The sequence below is a fragment of the Cebidichthys violaceus genome, unplaced genomic scaffold (assembly GCF_023349555.1).
Source record: "Cebidichthys violaceus isolate CVI_PGR_0920_01 unplaced genomic scaffold, fCebVio1.0.p SCAF_1, whole genome shotgun sequence".
NCBI lineage: Eukaryota > Metazoa > Chordata > Actinopteri > Perciformes > Stichaeidae > Cebidichthys > Cebidichthys violaceus.
Genome location: NW_027176262.1, coordinates 837353 through 853795, shown reverse-complemented (window position 1 = coordinate 853795; position 16443 = coordinate 837353). Strand labels below are relative to the sequence as shown.

Genomic DNA, 16443 nt, shown 5'->3' with positions numbered 1-16443 from the left:
ACATAACAAACAGCAGTATGTTGTACTTTTACTTCACTACGTTTGTATTTTACTTTCAGAACATATTAACAATTTTTAAAAAGTGATGTATTTTATTTTTCAGAGCACAAAATCTACTTATTGAGTCATTTCAGTCTGTAACGTTTTATTTTGTATATTTTTGAACTTACTTCAAGTTACTTCAAGTATTTTCTTGAATACTTCATAATTGTCATCTTATTTTATGATATTGTCATTTTTTTCTTGTTTCAAGATCCATAAAATGTATTTTAGAGCATTTTTTAACAAGTTCATTTAAATTAAATTCAAAAGTATCTGATTCTGAAAAGAATTATAAATATAACAATTTTAACACATTAAATGAGATATTTTTCTGCATAATGAGTACTTTTACTTTTGTGTGTACTATTACTGAGAGGAGTTTCTGTCTGCAGGGGGAACCGGGTCTCTCCGGTCCGATGGGGGTTCTGGGTCCTCCAGGACTGGACGGGACCAACGTCAGTCCTGATAAACACACCTGATAAATACAACTACTACTAATAATACGTATTACTTTTCTTAAATGTACAGTACTTTACTTTTGATAAATGTACTCACAGTGTGTACATGTACATGCGTGTTTGTCTCTACAGGGTCTCCCTGGCCGGCCCGGCTCCAGGGGTCCACCTGTAAGTAGTATAAGTACTTTTACTCTAGTACTGTACTTAAGTACACTTTTGACATACTTAAATTGTTAATTTCCATTTTCTGCTACTTTATACTTCTACTCCACTACATTACTACTACTACTATTTAATTATAAAATAAACAATAACAAAATTAAGAAGAAAAACAAATTAAAAAAATTAATTAAAATCATTAAAATACTCTTATATGTATTTATTAGTGATACAATTACAATAATGTTGTATTCTTTAATAATGGAGCCATTTTGCAAACGGAGTGCTTTTACTTTTGATACTTTTTGCTGATAATACTTTTGAATATTTGAAGTAAAGAATCAGAGTACCCATGTATTATTGATTATAGATCATAATGTTTGTATTAATACATTTATTTATAGGTGACGGTGTGTTTATGGTTATTGATTATAGATCATAATGTGTTTCAGGGAGAAAAAGGTCGATCTCTTCCGGGACAGAAAGGAGACGAGGTACAAACATTTTCTTCTGGAGAACAATTTACTTTTTACTCTCAACTTTAGCAGTAGTACTCTGCTGTGGCAGTATTGCAGTACTGTGTGGTACTGTGGTAGTATTAGAGTACTGTGTGTTGTCCACAGGGGGATCAGGGCCTCCAGGGGCCACCGGGGCCGTTTGAGTACGTCGACCCTCCAGAAGACCTGTACATTAAAGGAGAACAGGTGGGTGGGGCTTCAGTCGGCTACAGCCAATCAGATCACAGCTTCATACTGTTCTACTTCAGTTCTACTGTGGTTCTATTCGGTTCTACAGTAGTTCTACTATTAATGTCCTGAAACTCTTTTACAACTACAGATGTAATGTTTACGTGTCCTTGTTCTACTGTGGTTCTACTGTACTTAGTCCACTGATCTGCTGTAGTTCTGGTTCTGTTGGTTCTAATGTTGGGTTTTGTTGGTTCTTCAGGGCACTCAGGGGCTTAAAGGAGTCTGTGGAAATCAAGGACTGCCGGTAAGTTCAGGTATCTGATTGAACCTCTGGAACATCTGCCCAAAGGAACACTGGGTTCTTCTGAACACAGGGTTCTTCTGAACAAAAGTTTCTCTTGAGCACAGGGTTCTACAGAAAACAAGGTTCTCCTGAACACAGAGTTCTGCCAAAGACTGTTTTTTAATGATCGCAGTGTTCAACTGAACTCAAGGTTCTCCTGAACACGGGGTTCTAATGAATGGAGGGTTCTAATAAACACTGGTTTCTAATGAAATCAAGGTTGTCCTGAACACAAATATCTCTTGAGCTCAAGGTTCTCCTTAACACAGGGTTCTCTTGAACATGGGGTTCTAATGGACATAGAGTTCTAATGAACACAGAGTTTTAATAAACACTGGGTTCTAATGAAATCAAGGTTCTCCTGAATACAAGATTCTCTTGAACACAGGGTTCTACTGAACACATGGTTCTCCTGAACACTGATGATGTTTGTGGTTTCAGGGTTTGGACGCTCTCACAGGGCTCAAAGGAGAGAAAGGCATTGTGGGACTTCCTGGTCCCAGGGTGAGTAACCCTCCGTCTTCACCTTATTGATCAGTGTTGATCAGTATTGAGTCAGATTACAGAGTGAACCTGATCGTCCTGATTAGAACATGAACTCTTTATATTCAGATCAACAATGAAACTTCAGTCTGATGTGTTTGTGTGTCTCAGGGATTTTCTGGTAACCCGGGTCTGCCCGGAGACAGAGGATTCAAGGTGAGTTCACAAAAGCTGCTCTAATAATAATTAAGCTAATTATACAACTTCATGAAAGTTAAATTATAGACCTGTCAGCCAATCAGAAACTGGGATTTTCCCTGTTTTTTCAGGGGATCCGAGGAAGTCCAGGTCTCCCGGGTCTGATTGGACGAGAGGGTCCTAAGGTCAGTCTGTGATGTATCTCTGCCGACCAATCACGTGCAGGGATGGAATGAACAGTGGCTCCTCTGATTGGTCGCTTTGAATACTGACCAAAGACACATGCTATAATAATTGGCTAGTATTCGTTAGTGAACCTGTGTGTTTTCCCAGGGCATGCTGGGAAATCCAGGTCCTAAAGGTCTCCCTCAGGACGTGGATGTCATGTACTCAGGTTCGGATCATTACACACCGATTGATCAGCTGACTGATGTCATCACGGTGGTCTGATGTCAGCTGACTGCCTTCTTCCTGTCTTCCAGGTGACGTTGGAGACCCCGGGGCCCCCGGACTGAGGGGCCCTCCGGGAGACATCGGGCTGATGGGAATGCATGGCCCCCCCGGAGCCCCCGGCAGATCCACACCAGGTCGGTACCTGCAGCACATTTACGAGCTTCATCCATATTTTAAGGTGGTATGACGATGAATAAAGTTCTCTGTCATTCCTCTTCAGGTCCAGCGGGTGTTGTGGGTCAGAGAGGAGTTCCGGGATCCAAAGGGGACAAAGGAGATCCAGGTCAGGTGTATAGAGGCGGACCCACACCTGGAGAACCTGGAAAACCAGGACGTCCCGGACCCAGAGGACTGAAAGGAGAACAGGGGAGTCCAGGTACCAAGGAACACAGTTCTTCTCCCTGTTGGTGTCACACCTGCGGTTTTACACCGGTCAGAAACACCTGGTGATGTCGTCATCTAAAGTTATTTATATCTGTTGAGTGAAGTTATTTTTCTGTTATAATGTTTAATAATCAATAGCGGTCACTTCCTGTTGTCGTCCTGCTGACTCCCTGTTTTTTTCTTAAAGGTAGTTACTGTCTTCCCGGGCCCCCCGGAGAGTCTGGATGTCGAGGTGATCCGGGGCCCCCGGGGGCCCAAGGCTTCCTAGGGTTCAAAGGTCAGTGTCTGGACATTACTGATTGACTGATTGTTAGTTTTAATTGTGTGAGGTGTCATCATCCCTGTCATCAGGTTTAATAGAAAGAACAGAGGCTCCAGGATGTTTCCCTGAGGAACCCCACATGTGTTACATCTACCTGTGTGTGTGTGTGTGTGTGTGTGTGTGTGTGTGTGTGTGTGTGTGTGTGTGTGTGTGTGTGTGTGTGTGTTTTTCAGGTAGTCCTGGCGACTGTTCTTGTGGCCCCCCAGTTGTGCTGAGGGGCCCCCCTGGCAGTGTGGGTGACCTGGGATCTCCAGGGTTTACAGGACCTCCAGGGGCCCAAGGGCCGAGAGGAGAGAGAGGTTTTCCTGGAGACACAGGAGAAAGAGGACAACAGGTGAGTCAGGGGGGGTCAGCAGCCAGATGAATTGTAATTTATGTAATTTACTGATTGATTAACTGGTTAATTAACTAGTTGATTTACTGGTGGATGGTTTTGTTGGCAGGGTCTGGGTGGATTTCCAGGCGTCAAAGGGTTCAAAGGTCAAAAGGGAGATTTCACTGTGGTGGATTTTAAAGGTGAGTTCGATCATTAAATACTTACTTTACTCTCCTGTCTCAAGAGTTTTGTGGAAAAGACTTTAGCCATGATGTCCGGTTGGTGTTTCAATGGTTCTGATTGGCCTTTTTTGTCTCCAGGTGGGAAAGGAAACCGGGGCCAGCAGGGCCCAGTAGGCAGACAAGGATTCTCAGGGAGAAGAGGACTCGATGGGCTACTGGGGGCCCCTGGAAACCCCGGCCCCAAGGTCAGTCAGACTTTGAAAACCTTGAAGACCAACAAGACTCTAATATCGATGGATTGTCGCTGTAATGAACTCTGCAGCCTGTAGCAGGTGCTGACTTCACTTTCCTCTGTTACTGCTGATGATGTTCTGACTTTTCTAATATTTAAATCACTTCTCTGTTTCTTTTCAGGGAGAAAGTTTCACCAGTTCTCCCGGAGAAAGAGGCCTCGCTGGACTTCCAGGGCTAAAGGGCTTATCGGGACCTTCAGGCCCCCCTGGACGAGGTGTAATTGGAGCAGTAGGACAACGTGGGGACTCTGGGGACCCAGGACCTGAAGGATTCCCTGGCCCCCCAGGACCGAAGGGGGTTAGAGGTATGGAGATCAATCTGAATTTAACTTTTAATTAAGTGTAAAATCTGCAAAAAAACAACTCATTACAACAATTTCATTACGTCTCCCAAAACTCCAACTCTGACTCCTCCCACGTCACATTTGACCCCTCCCACTCCAACTGACTCCTCCTCTTCCCGTTTGACTCTTCCTGTTTTTGCAGGGGACAATCTTCCCTGTGTGCCCACAAACCCCGGTGCACCCGGAGAGAAAGGAGACACAGGGGATGCAGGTAAACACCATCTACAACAGCTGGCTGTCTGCTCACCTGTCTGTCTGACACCCTGTTAACCTGTTTGTCTGACGTCTGTCTCTCCAGGTTACAGAGGACTGCTGGGTGCTCCAGGTTTTCGTGGCATCACTGGACCTGATGGACCTAAAGGAGACAGAGGCCGGCCTGGACTGCCTGGACCACCTGGACGACAAGGTACCGGAGCGCACCTGTACCACACCAACATCTGTACCACACCAATACCTGTACCTGTACCACATCAACACCTGTACCACAACAACATCTGTACCACAACTGTACCACATCTGTACCACACCTGTTCTTTACATTGTCCCTGACTTTATCTTTACATACATCCTCTCCTCCTCCTGCAGGACCTCCAGGTTTTGTTGGTGATACCGGAGAAGAAGGACCTGAAGGCATCAGTTTTGGTGGAGATCCAGGTAGAGTCACCTGTCCGTCTGTGATATGACTCACACTGTCATCATCTGTTGACCCTCTTTATGAATCAAACGTAGTTACTTTGAATCTGGCTCCAGAAGATTCAGACGGTTTGGATAAATCATAAAAAGCCAGTAGAGTCATTATCAGTTATGTTGTCATTATGTTTACCAGGTTCTCCGGGGCTCCCGGGCTCTTCTGGACTCAGGGGCCCAGCGGGAGACTCTGATGTCGGGCCCTCAGGACCCATTGGCTTTCCGGGACGACCGGGCTCTCAGGGACCTAAAGGAGTTCCTGGCCCCCCCGGCATCAATGGACTAAAAGGTGAAGAACTGGACCTGAATATCAATAGATCAATAAAAACAGACTACAATAGGATTTTGTTTCAAATCAATTCAAGTCAATTTTCAAGTCAATTTTCAAGCCAATTTTCAAGCCAATTTTCCCAGAAATGTAAATTTATATATTGCATTATTTCCTGTGTTTGTCCAGGACTCCTGGGTCTGGCTGGGGGCCCTGGAGTGCAAGGCCAGAGAGGACAGGATGGGGCCCCAGGTATGACCGGCCCCCAGGGGCCCACACCTGACTTCTGTGACGCAGGGAAACCTGGTCCCATGGGCCTTTTTGGCCCTCAAGGACCCATAGGACCCCCAGGTAAACTCTGGCTCCTAAGGACGCTCACTTTACTCTACTTTACTGTAGTTTACTTTACTTTACTTTACTTTCCTTAACTTCACTTACTTCATTTAATTTGACTTTACTCTACTAACGTCACCATACTGTACTTCTTCATATTTGTGTTCAGGTTTTTATGGGGAGAATGGTGAGATCGGGCAGGAGGGTCCTCCAGGTTTTGGCCCTCAAGGCCCTCAAGGTAAACCAGGCTCTCCAGGTTTTCCAGGGTACCCGGGGCCACAGGGCCCCACTGGTCCCGGCGGCAACTCTGGCCTGCCGGGGCTTGACGGTCAGAAAGGTGAGCGCCCCCCACCAACACACCGGAGTTTAAATGTTTCCTGATTACAGCTTCACAGGAAATACTAACCGTCTTACTATTTCAGGTCTGATGGGGCCGCGAGGCCAGGATGGAGGGCCAGGGGCCCCTGGATGGACTGGGGCCCTCGGAGCCCCGGGGAGGACCGGGGAGAGAGGGTCCAATGGACGAGATGGAGGTCCAGGATGTGAGGGCCAGAAAGGAGAGAAAGGTACTACTACATAACTATTATAGTACCACTATAGTACTACTACTACTGTACTGTGATATAACACAACACAAAAAATATGTGCAATATACATTTATTCTGTCTGTATAGATAATATTTTAGTTATTGTTTAGTTATATATATTTTTTTACTTTTTTACTTAATATTCTTTACTGTTTTATTACTTATTTATAATACTTGTTTTGCTCTTGTTTTTTTACTATGTCTCTTGTTTGCACTACACTGTGTATATATATATACTCCACTATGTGGCTGTAATCCTGTATATTTCCCCGCTGCGGGACTAATAAAAGATTATCTTATGCTATCCTGCAGGCTTTAAAGGGGCCCTGGGGCCTCCAGGAGAGACCAAGGTTGTCCCCATCAAAGGAGACCGAGGGAAAGAAGGACCGCCGGGCATCAACGGCTTTCCTGGATCACGGGGTTAGAGCTGTTACCATAGAGACCAGTGTCAGGGTGTGATGTCACACAGGAAATGGCAGGGTCATGACCTTTTTAGATCAACAGGTTCGGTGCTGAGTTCAGGTACTCCAGGGGCCTGTTGTTCGAAACCTAGATAAGGGATTAAGCCGGGATATGTTGGTTATCCTGGCAGAATTTAGCCTGCAGTCGGTTGTTCGAAAGCTGGATAACTTTATCCTGGTCAAGTTACCATGGTGATTTATTCTCTGCAGCTAGCCTGCTCCAGACCAGGCTGAATGCCAAGCTTAGTTGATTCTGTTGTCTTATCTTTGGAGTCAGAAATGAATGTGTTTTATACAGTCAGTCCATGTTCTGATGAAGGCTACGCATTGGCCTCGTTTTTAAACAAACAACACGTAGGCTAAATTATTATTTAAAAAAAATAAATAAAACAGAACATGATCAAATTAAAAAAATAAATAAAGTTAGCCTATTACAATAGTTCTTTTTCATAATTGGGGCCTATTCGTGTGTTCGTCATTGTAAATAAACACCCTTCATATTGTTTGCCAGTTCAAATCTGATGTTATTGCAGTCATTACAGTCATTAGAAATGGCTGCACTTGCAAAGGTGCTTGCAATTAATTACACGACTCATTTAATCAGTCCGTCTCCAAACTTCAAGACAGCATCATCAGTCTCATCAGTGAATCTGTGATCGATCTCTGTGGTCTACTGAAGAAAGCCGTGGCCGTGCACTTACTCAAATTAGTTAGACCTGGCTTGACAAAGCCGCCCCTCCTCAGCCTGGCTCGGCGTTCGAACAACCAATTAAGCCAGGATGAACTTATGAGACTTTGTCCAACCTGGCTTTCCCACTTATCCTGGATGTCTTTATTCTACTTTCGAACAACAGGCCCCTGGTTGCCTCCACACTAAACACCTAGACGTTGTGATTTGTGGACGTTATGAAGCCTAGAATTTAGCGTTCTGGTCATCTTGTTTTTTATCAACCAGTGAACAGGAAGTGACCATATATGGACTGAGGAGGAGTGACGTAGAGACGCCGTATACGTCTCTGGTAGAGACCTGTCAACCAGTGTGTAGCCCCGCCCCTAAAGCATCCCCTGCTTTATGGTCTGTTTGACTCTAAATGGAGCATAATGTACTAAATGAACATCATGCTGTATTGAAGAAGACTGTAAACTAGAGATTGAGACCATAAACTCATGTTTACAATGTTTACTGAGGGAATAAATCAAGAGAGAAGTAGAGTCATTTTAGACTAGACTTCTATACAACCAGAGGAGTCGCCCCCTGGTGGACACTAGAGAGAATGCAGCTTTAACACATGAAGCTTTGGCTTAAGGTTCCTGCCTAAGTAGAAGGTGATAGACATTATCAATCAGATTTTAGAGATTTGTTCGGCCCACAGAAGCCAATGATAACAATGATACCAGCAGAACTGTGGACAAACTGAACCCCATAACAAACTAGTCTGTAATGCTGAAAGTGGAGTTTTCCCATGATGTCGTGTGTGTCTCTGTGACACAGCTACGTGATCGGATTTAACATTAAATTCACTCTCTACAGGAAATAAAGGTGTGCAAGGAGCTGCCAGTAAGCCAGGGTGTCCGGGCATCAACGGACCCACAGGCATCATCGGACCTCCAGGACTCTCTGGGCCCTACGGACCACCAGGACCTCCGGGATCACCTGGACAATCAGGACCACCAGGATTTATTGGCTTCCCAGGGGAGACCGGAGATCCGGTAAGATAGAAGACTTTTTAGCATTAATAAAATCTCAATCAAATGTGAACCATAAAGCTACTAAAGCAATGTTCAGAATGTTTGTTTGCGATATATTCAGAAATATTGACCTATTTCGGTTGCAGGGTGACCTGGGATGTCCTGGAAAAGTTGGAGAACCCGGTCGCCAAGGATGTGCTGGATCCAAAGGTATCAACTAACCCCGGACCCTACCTCCCCACCAAGACTTTCTTTTTAAAAGTCTTGATTGGGGGGGTAGGGTCCTTTCATAAATGAAATACAGAGAGAAACCATGGATTTTATCTCGCCGTGTAACGTTTTTTTTTTTTTTTGCGTTTCAGGCGATAAAGGAGACTCTGTTGGTTTCCCTGGTCCACCTGGAGACCACGGGCTTCCTGGAGACTTCGGGCCCTCAGGTGATGATCTGATTCTGATTCAGCTGCAGTGACTCTGATGTTTTAATATTGGTTAAATTTGACTGAGTTTCTGGATGAATCAGCTGTTTGTCTCTCTCAGGACCTCTTGGACCTCAAGGAGATCCAGGTGGACCCGGTTTCATCGGGTTTCCAGGACAGAGAGGATGCAAAGGAGATCCAGGCGATCAGGGGGTACTGGGCCCATCAGGTACAGAAGCTCACCTGTGGACCTTCCTCAAGTCTTTACAGAAGACACATTGACTTCTGGAGGAGGGAACAGGAAGTAGAAAATGCTGACTCATATCTCTCTGCCTGTCTGTCTCTCTGTCTGTCTGTCTGTCTGTCTGTCTGTCTGTCTGTCTCTCTCTCTGTCTGTCTGTCTGTCTGGTTTATTCCAGGTGTGGTTGGTCCCCCGGGTCCCAGAGGCCGTTCGGGTCTTCCAGGTCTACCTGGTAAAGCCGGTGGTGATGGTCCTCCAGGACCTCCAGGCTTCCCGGGACTCCAAGGTCAGAACTGAACCCCATTTCTTATTATTATACCTACCTGACATATTTCAGAGGACATTTTAGTGAGTTGGTTCAAAACAAGTTTACGCTTTGTTTAATTTATATGAATGATTTTGGTGCGTCAGGTCCTCCTGGACCGCTCGGCCTTCACGGACTGGATGGACTGAAAGGAGTGAAGGGGGACATGGGGACCAGAGGTATGAGTCTCTGTGCTGTTAGGGGTTGGATTACTTTTCAATTGTAAATCTCTCTGCCAATCGTCTGCATCGACGTGTGTCATGTGTTGTGAGTAAACACGCAATGCCTGCTGGGAAACAGGAAGAGAAAACAGCGTAGCCTCTGTGTTTCGTTCGCACGGCGAGGTTGGCCCAAACGTCTAAACTGAACAACAGTCCAGAACTTTGAGGTTGGAGGTTTTTGGCTTTATTATCTTTCATTACTGACAGAAACTTCCACAAGGAGACCAAACCCCCAAACTCGTTTGAAGAGACAAAACTTTATTGAGACAAAACCCTGTTTTTGTGAAACTTAATGAAGTTTTTTCCAGAAATGTATATATATATATGTACACAGTACATACAGTTTAGTCATCAGCATCACCATGGTAACGTCCGTCTCTCTGTTTAGGTCTGGGTGAATCGGGTGCTCCAGGTTCTATTGGTCTTCCAGGGGATAAAGGTCCTCCAGGTCCCCCAGGACCCATTGGTTCATCTCAGCCCGGCCCACCAGGACCCACAGGCCCCTCAGGACCCAAAGGTCTGTAGCAGTGTGATTCAGCCACCGGGGTCAGGATGTGACAGACCAACAGTGATCCATCAGTTTGACTGATTGCTCTTTATGTGTTGCAGGACCACAAGGGGATTTAGGACCTCCAGGTAAACCTGGAACAGACTGTAAAGGTCCAATCCCAGGGCCTCGTGGAGATCCTGGCCCTACTGGAACGGATGGAGATCCAGGTCAGACTTAAAATTTTGGCTTTAATCAACTTTAACAGATAAATCACGCTGGATGACCTTCAATCTTTGTTTGGTGTTTCAGGGTGTGCTGGTGACATGGGGGATCCGGGTCAGAACACTCCAGTACCTGGTGATGATGGGGACAATGGGGACACAGGGTGCCAGGGGCCAGGGGGCCCCCAGGGACCTCAGGGGCCCGAAGGACTGCCAGGGATCCCCGGAAATCCAGGACTGAAAGGTCAGACTGCCTATCTATTGCCTCTACACGGCTCTCAACATGGCGAGCCGACGGCTCAAAGCTAACAGCACTAACAGCGCTAACAGTGCAAACGGCGCCGACAGAGCTAACAGTGCTAACACTTTTTTGAACAGCAACACAAGAAGTTGTAAAATCTCTAAAATCCATGATCAGCTAAACAATGATCTCAGTCATCTTTCATTGATGATCCTGTTCTTGTGATGAAACTCTGTATGACATCACTACCGTGTGACATCACTACCGTATGATATCACTACCGTGTGATATCACTACCGTGTGATATCACTACCGTGTGACATCACTACCGTGTGATATCACTACCTTGTGATATCACTAACCTATGATATCACTACCGTATGACATCACTCCCGTGTGACATCACTACCGTATGATATCACTACCGTGTGACATCACTACCGTATGATATCACTACCGTGTGACATCACTACCGTTACCTGATGGCTGCTCCACTAACAGACTGATGTTCTGCTTGTGAGTCACATGTTGTGATGAACTTACTTGTGAGGGTTTTGTTGTGTTTGAGACGACCAGAGTTCTCAGATGTTTCTCAGATGTTTCCTTCTCTCTGATCATGATGTGAGTCTCACGCTGTACTGAGAGGAGACAAAGAGACAAAGAGACAAAGAGAGGACGTTTGAGACGAGGATGTCTCACTCCAGAACAAAGAAAGTACCAACAGCAGAGTTACTTAGTTACATCTGTGTGTGTGTGTGTGTGTGTGTGTGTGTGTGTGTGTGTGTGTGATCAGGTATTCGGGGGTCTTCTGGCCTGATGGGATTACCTGGTAATCGGGGTCCTAGAGGCTGCAACGGTCCCAGTGGGCCTCCAGGACCAAAGGGATCCACTGGACCGGTGGGTCCAAAGGGGGAGATGGGACGAGTCTCATCCTGCCCAACTTACCCTCCTGCGACCCCGGGTCCCCCAGGACCCCCTGGCCCCCCCGGTCTGGATGGAGATGTCGGCGTCCAGGGAGAAATTGGCCGACTTGGACCCAAAGGTGAGAAACAGTTGGTGGTCCAGGTCATGATGAATATTTATTGTGTAACACTCAGACCCTCTGCTCCGAAGAACCAATTCCACCAAAGTCATCCCAATAAAATCAAATCCAGAACCACTTCAGGTTAATTTACTTCTTGAGAGACAGCAACCGAAAAGTCTCCAAAACATCTTCTGATGTGAAACTACAACCATTAGTTTTCTTCTCTGTGCTGCTGATCATGAAGGTGATGACGATGTGTTTCAGGTAGGAAGGGGAACATCGGGTCCCAGGGACCCATAGGCCCTGAGGGATCTTCAGGTCCAGATGGAGGCCGAGGAGGGCCAGGCCTGCCGGGGGAGAGCGGAGTCCTGGGAGCCAAAGGTGAGACCTGGACCCGTCTGTCTCTCTGACTGAGTTACAGTTGTTGTGTGGATTTTGTTTTGTTGATGCAACTCCCTGTGGTCTTTGTGTCTCTCAGGTGATTCCGGTCCAACGGGAGACCGCGGTCCTCGTGGACCAAACAAAAACTTGAACTCGGGCTTCTTGTTGGTGTTGCACAGCCAATCAAAGACGGTTCCCTACTGCCCACTAAACATGAGGGTCCTGTGGGTCGGATACAGTCTGCTGTACCTGGAGGGTCAGGAGAAGGCTCACACTCAGGACCTGGGTATATAAATAAATAAATATATATAAATACATATACAGAATATATAGTGGACTCCGTGTGTACGTTTTCATTATTGTTTTTTTAGTTCACCCCGCAAGACGACAAGCAACGTTTTAAAATGCTCGTTTCTGAATGGAGTTTGGTTTGATTGGTGCTAAGCTATGCTAACATTGTAGTACTGATGATGTTTGCAGGTCAGGCGGGTTCGTGTATGCGGGTCTTCTCCACCATGCCGTTCTCCTCCTGTAACATGGGAACCTGCTCCTACGCCAGTCGTAACGACAAATCCTATTGGCTGTCGACGACGGCGGCTGTCCCCAGCATCCCGGTGGGTGGAGCCTCCATCGAGGACCACATCAGCCGCTGTGTGGTGTGTGAAGCCCCCTCTTCACCGGTCGCCCTGCACAGCCAGACCTCCTACCAGCCAGACTGCCCCCCCAACTGGAGGAACCTGTGGACCGGATACTCGTTCCTCATGGTGGGTACTGCAGGGGTAGAAGTACTACTACTACAGTACTACTACTACAGTACTACTGCTGCTAATGGTGCTACTGATTATACTACTACTAATACTGTTATGCTGCTTCTACTGCTACTGCTAGAACTACTACTACTAACACTAGCACAAGCTAAGGCAATACTACTACTAATACTACATGCAACTACTAATACTACTACTGCGGTATCCTGTGTACTCCTTAACAGTATCTAGTAGTATCGTTAACTTCAGTAAACTAACTCTGAACCATGAAACATCTGTCTGGAGGACGCCCGTCTGACACCTGATGGTGATGATGTCACTTCCTGTGTTGCAGCACACGGGAGCCGGCGATGAGGGCGGCGGCCAGTCTCTGACATCATCAGGCAGCTGTCTGCCAGACTTCAGGGCCCAGCCCTTCGTGGAGTGTCAGGGGCCCCGAGGGACCTGCCACTACTTCGCCAACATCTACAGCTTCTGGTTGACCAGAGTGGAGACCTCTTCCTCCTCTGACCGTGACCGCACCTCCTCCACCACGCTGACCGAGGGCTGGAGGCAGAGGGAGAGCATCGGGAGGTGCAGCGTCTGCATGAGGGAGTGAGGAGGAGGAGGAGCGCCACCTTCTCTTCCTCCTCCTCTAGCTCCACCTCCTCCTATTCCTCCCCCTCTTCCTCTTTCTCCCACTCCTCCTCCTCCTCCTCTTCCTCCTCCTCCTCCTCCTCCACACATGTCACATCCTGTGATGTAGCCTCTGATTGGTTGGTGGCATTGACAAGAAGAACACCTGAGTGAACCTCAAGCCCCGCCTCCAGAAGTGAAAGCAGCATTCTGATTGGTCAGCTGGGAGTTTGTGACGGCGTGTCATTGGTCAGTCAGTGTTTTGTTCATACGTCGGGAGAGAAGCTGTGAATATATTTGACATTAAACCTTGAAACCGTGTTTTTGTTTTCCAGTGTTCTTTCAGACCGGACGGGTTCAGCTCGACTAAACGTTCTTTATTCATGTTCTTTGGTTTCAGTGTAGTTACAGAGCCAGAGCCAGAACCAGGACCATGCAGGACCAGAACCTGATGCTGTGTTTAATCTTAATAATTCAGTTTAATGAGAGTCGTCACTGTGTCTTTGTGTTGTAAACAAAGTTCAATGAATATAGATCTGTCTGACAAACTAAACGATAGAAAATGTTTGATCTTAATTGTAAAATCTTGAGTGGAGGGTTTGTGGGTTTTTGTCTGATTACAGTTCAGTGTGTCTGGTTCCGGTCCTGGTGCCGGTCCTGGTTCCGGTCCTGGTTCTGCATTATCTCTCTGAGATTTGTAAATATATTGGAACTCAACCGTTTTATATTTTTACTGTAAATGTCATCAGAGTATTTATTTAGCATGAAATTAATGTTGGTGCTATTTTGACGTTTCATTTGGTTTTTTGTTGTTGTTTTATTTTGGTAAATGATGACACGGTGAAACCCCGCCCCCTAATTTGTTGTTCTTTATCTTCAAACACCTCAAGACAAAACAAACACTTAACTTCACTACAGCTCCCATGATGCTTTGCTTTGTTAAGAAGTGGACTTCAGCTCAGCAGTAAAACCATCAGTCAGCACATAAAAGACGACCAATCAAATGAGACGAACAGGTGCAAAGAAAGTGGGCGGGGCTTCATTATTACCTGGGGGGGTGCTTTGTCATCATATTTTTATTGTCGTTGATATTTTAATCTCTGTAGAAGGAAACTTCTCACTAACACTTGTGAAACATTTTATTCTCTGTGGACGGAAAACTTCAATAAATCGCATCAATTCCACTCCGAGTCTTTATTTTAGTGCAAAAGTTTAGTTTGTGAAAAATGACAGAATATAAAAACAATCTTGGTAAAATATTTGGGGGAAAAAAAACTAATAAAAAAAGTATTAAAATATTAGAAAAACCCCCGAAAAGATATTAAAAAAAATCCAACAAATATCACCAAAATAAAGAAATATTTGAAAAATATTAATAAGATAAGGAACACGAGATCGGTAAAATGTCAGAAGGATGAAAGACTACAGGCCTGTCGCCCTGACGACTGTGGTCATGAAGTCCTTTGAGAGACTGGTGCTGACCCACCTGAAGACCATCACAGCTGGACCCCCTACAGTCTGCCTACCGAGCAAACAGGTCGGTGGACGACGCGGTCAACATGGGACCGGACCACATGCTGTGACACCTCGACTCCCCAGGGACTTAAGAAAGGTTCTGTTTGTGGACTTCAGCTCAGCGTTCAACACCACTCAAACCCAACTCGTCTAGTACCTGGACTATCAGCACTGGACCCCCCAGGGATGTGGTCTAGTACCTGGACTATCAGCGCTGGACCCCCAGGGATGTGGTCTAGTACCTGGACTATCAGCACTGGACCCCCCAGGGATGTGGTCTAGTACCTGGACTATCAGCGCTGGACCCCCCAGGAATGTGGTCTAGTACCTGGACTATCAGCACTGGACCCCCAGGGATGTGGTCTAGTACCTGGACTATCAGCACTGGACCCCCCAGGGATGTGGTCTAGTACCTGGACTATCAGCACTGGACCCCCAGGGATGTGGTCTAGTACCTGGACTATCACCACTGGACCCCCCAGGGATGTGGTCTGTCCCCACTGCTCTTCTCTACACCAACGACTTCGCCTCAGAGGACCCGTCTGTTAAACTCCTGAAGTTCTAAAACTTTTAGTAAATAATAAAACATTGAACATCAAACAGAAACGCTGCTTCTGCTATTTCCAAGTACAAGTACATTTACACAAATACTTGGTGTACTTTACTTAAATACTTCCATTTCATGCTTCTTTTTACATCTGAGAGTGAAGTATTGTACTTTTTACTGACAGATTGAGTTACTTTACAGATCGATCACGAATGTATATATATATATATATATATATATATATATATATATATATATATATGAATAATATTAATTTAACAATAGTATTAATATTATTAATATGAACAATAATAATATTAATAATTTAATATAAGTAATGCTGGATTAAACCAGACGCTGTGATGGGTTATTTTAAACTGTGGTACTTTTACTTAAGTAAAGGATCTACAAATAAGAATGTACTTTTGTATCATTACTACTGTGTACTTGTACATGTTCTTTCACATCCATGTCTTTCTTTTTAAATATTAGATATATGTTTTTATTTTACATTTTATTATTATTTCTTGTTTAAATATTATTAATATGAAAACCACTTTGTTAAGTTTGGACTAAATCTAAACTCAAACCACAGATCAGTGAGACTTTTAAATAAAATATATATTTATTTATACATTAATGGAACAGCTAGAAGATGCTTCCCTCCTTCACTTCCCTCCTTGCTTCCTTTCCTTTCTCCTGGGTTGTGATTGGCTCTTCGGATCTGCTCTCAGCCAATAGGAGCAGATAAGCTTCTCTTCTCTGCTCC

The 16443-nt window shown here is 45.3% G+C and overlaps 1 protein-coding gene across 1 annotated transcript in view; it reads left to right on the top strand.

The window, feature by feature from the left end:
• The window catches only part of col4a4 (collagen, type IV, alpha 4), a 24773-nt gene extending 9993 nt beyond the window's left edge, over positions 1-14780 (top strand). Inside the window, exons 10-47 of the mRNA XM_068704937.1 lie at positions 435-497; positions 633-668; positions 1112-1153; positions 1283-1363; positions 1608-1652; positions 2133-2195; positions 2346-2390; positions 2504-2557; positions 2706-2766; positions 2855-2959; positions 3046-3201; positions 3397-3486; positions 3705-3865; positions 3975-4047; positions 4168-4274; positions 4444-4627; positions 4809-4877; positions 4965-5072; positions 5252-5320; positions 5493-5642; positions 5811-5972; positions 6124-6291; positions 6377-6520; positions 6854-6961; positions 8534-8712; positions 8838-8901; positions 9054-9128; positions 9229-9336; positions 9527-9634; positions 9760-9831; positions 10262-10390; positions 10483-10590; positions 10673-10828; positions 11619-11867; positions 12114-12230; positions 12328-12516; positions 12711-12994; positions 13332-14780. Of these exons, the coding sequence (XP_068561038.1) occupies positions 435-497; positions 633-668; positions 1112-1153; positions 1283-1363; positions 1608-1652; positions 2133-2195; positions 2346-2390; positions 2504-2557; positions 2706-2766; positions 2855-2959; positions 3046-3201; positions 3397-3486; positions 3705-3865; positions 3975-4047; positions 4168-4274; positions 4444-4627; positions 4809-4877; positions 4965-5072; positions 5252-5320; positions 5493-5642; positions 5811-5972; positions 6124-6291; positions 6377-6520; positions 6854-6961; positions 8534-8712; positions 8838-8901; positions 9054-9128; positions 9229-9336; positions 9527-9634; positions 9760-9831; positions 10262-10390; positions 10483-10590; positions 10673-10828; positions 11619-11867; positions 12114-12230; positions 12328-12516; positions 12711-12994; positions 13332-13595 (4446 nt within the window). The 3' untranslated portion in view covers positions 13596-14780. The remainder of the gene's footprint in view (positions 1-434; positions 498-632; positions 669-1111; positions 1154-1282; positions 1364-1607; positions 1653-2132; positions 2196-2345; positions 2391-2503; positions 2558-2705; positions 2767-2854; positions 2960-3045; positions 3202-3396; positions 3487-3704; positions 3866-3974; positions 4048-4167; positions 4275-4443; positions 4628-4808; positions 4878-4964; positions 5073-5251; positions 5321-5492; positions 5643-5810; positions 5973-6123; positions 6292-6376; positions 6521-6853; positions 6962-8533; positions 8713-8837; positions 8902-9053; positions 9129-9228; positions 9337-9526; positions 9635-9759; positions 9832-10261; positions 10391-10482; positions 10591-10672; positions 10829-11618; positions 11868-12113; positions 12231-12327; positions 12517-12710; positions 12995-13331) is intronic.
• Positions 14781-16443: the final 1663 nt, after the last annotated feature.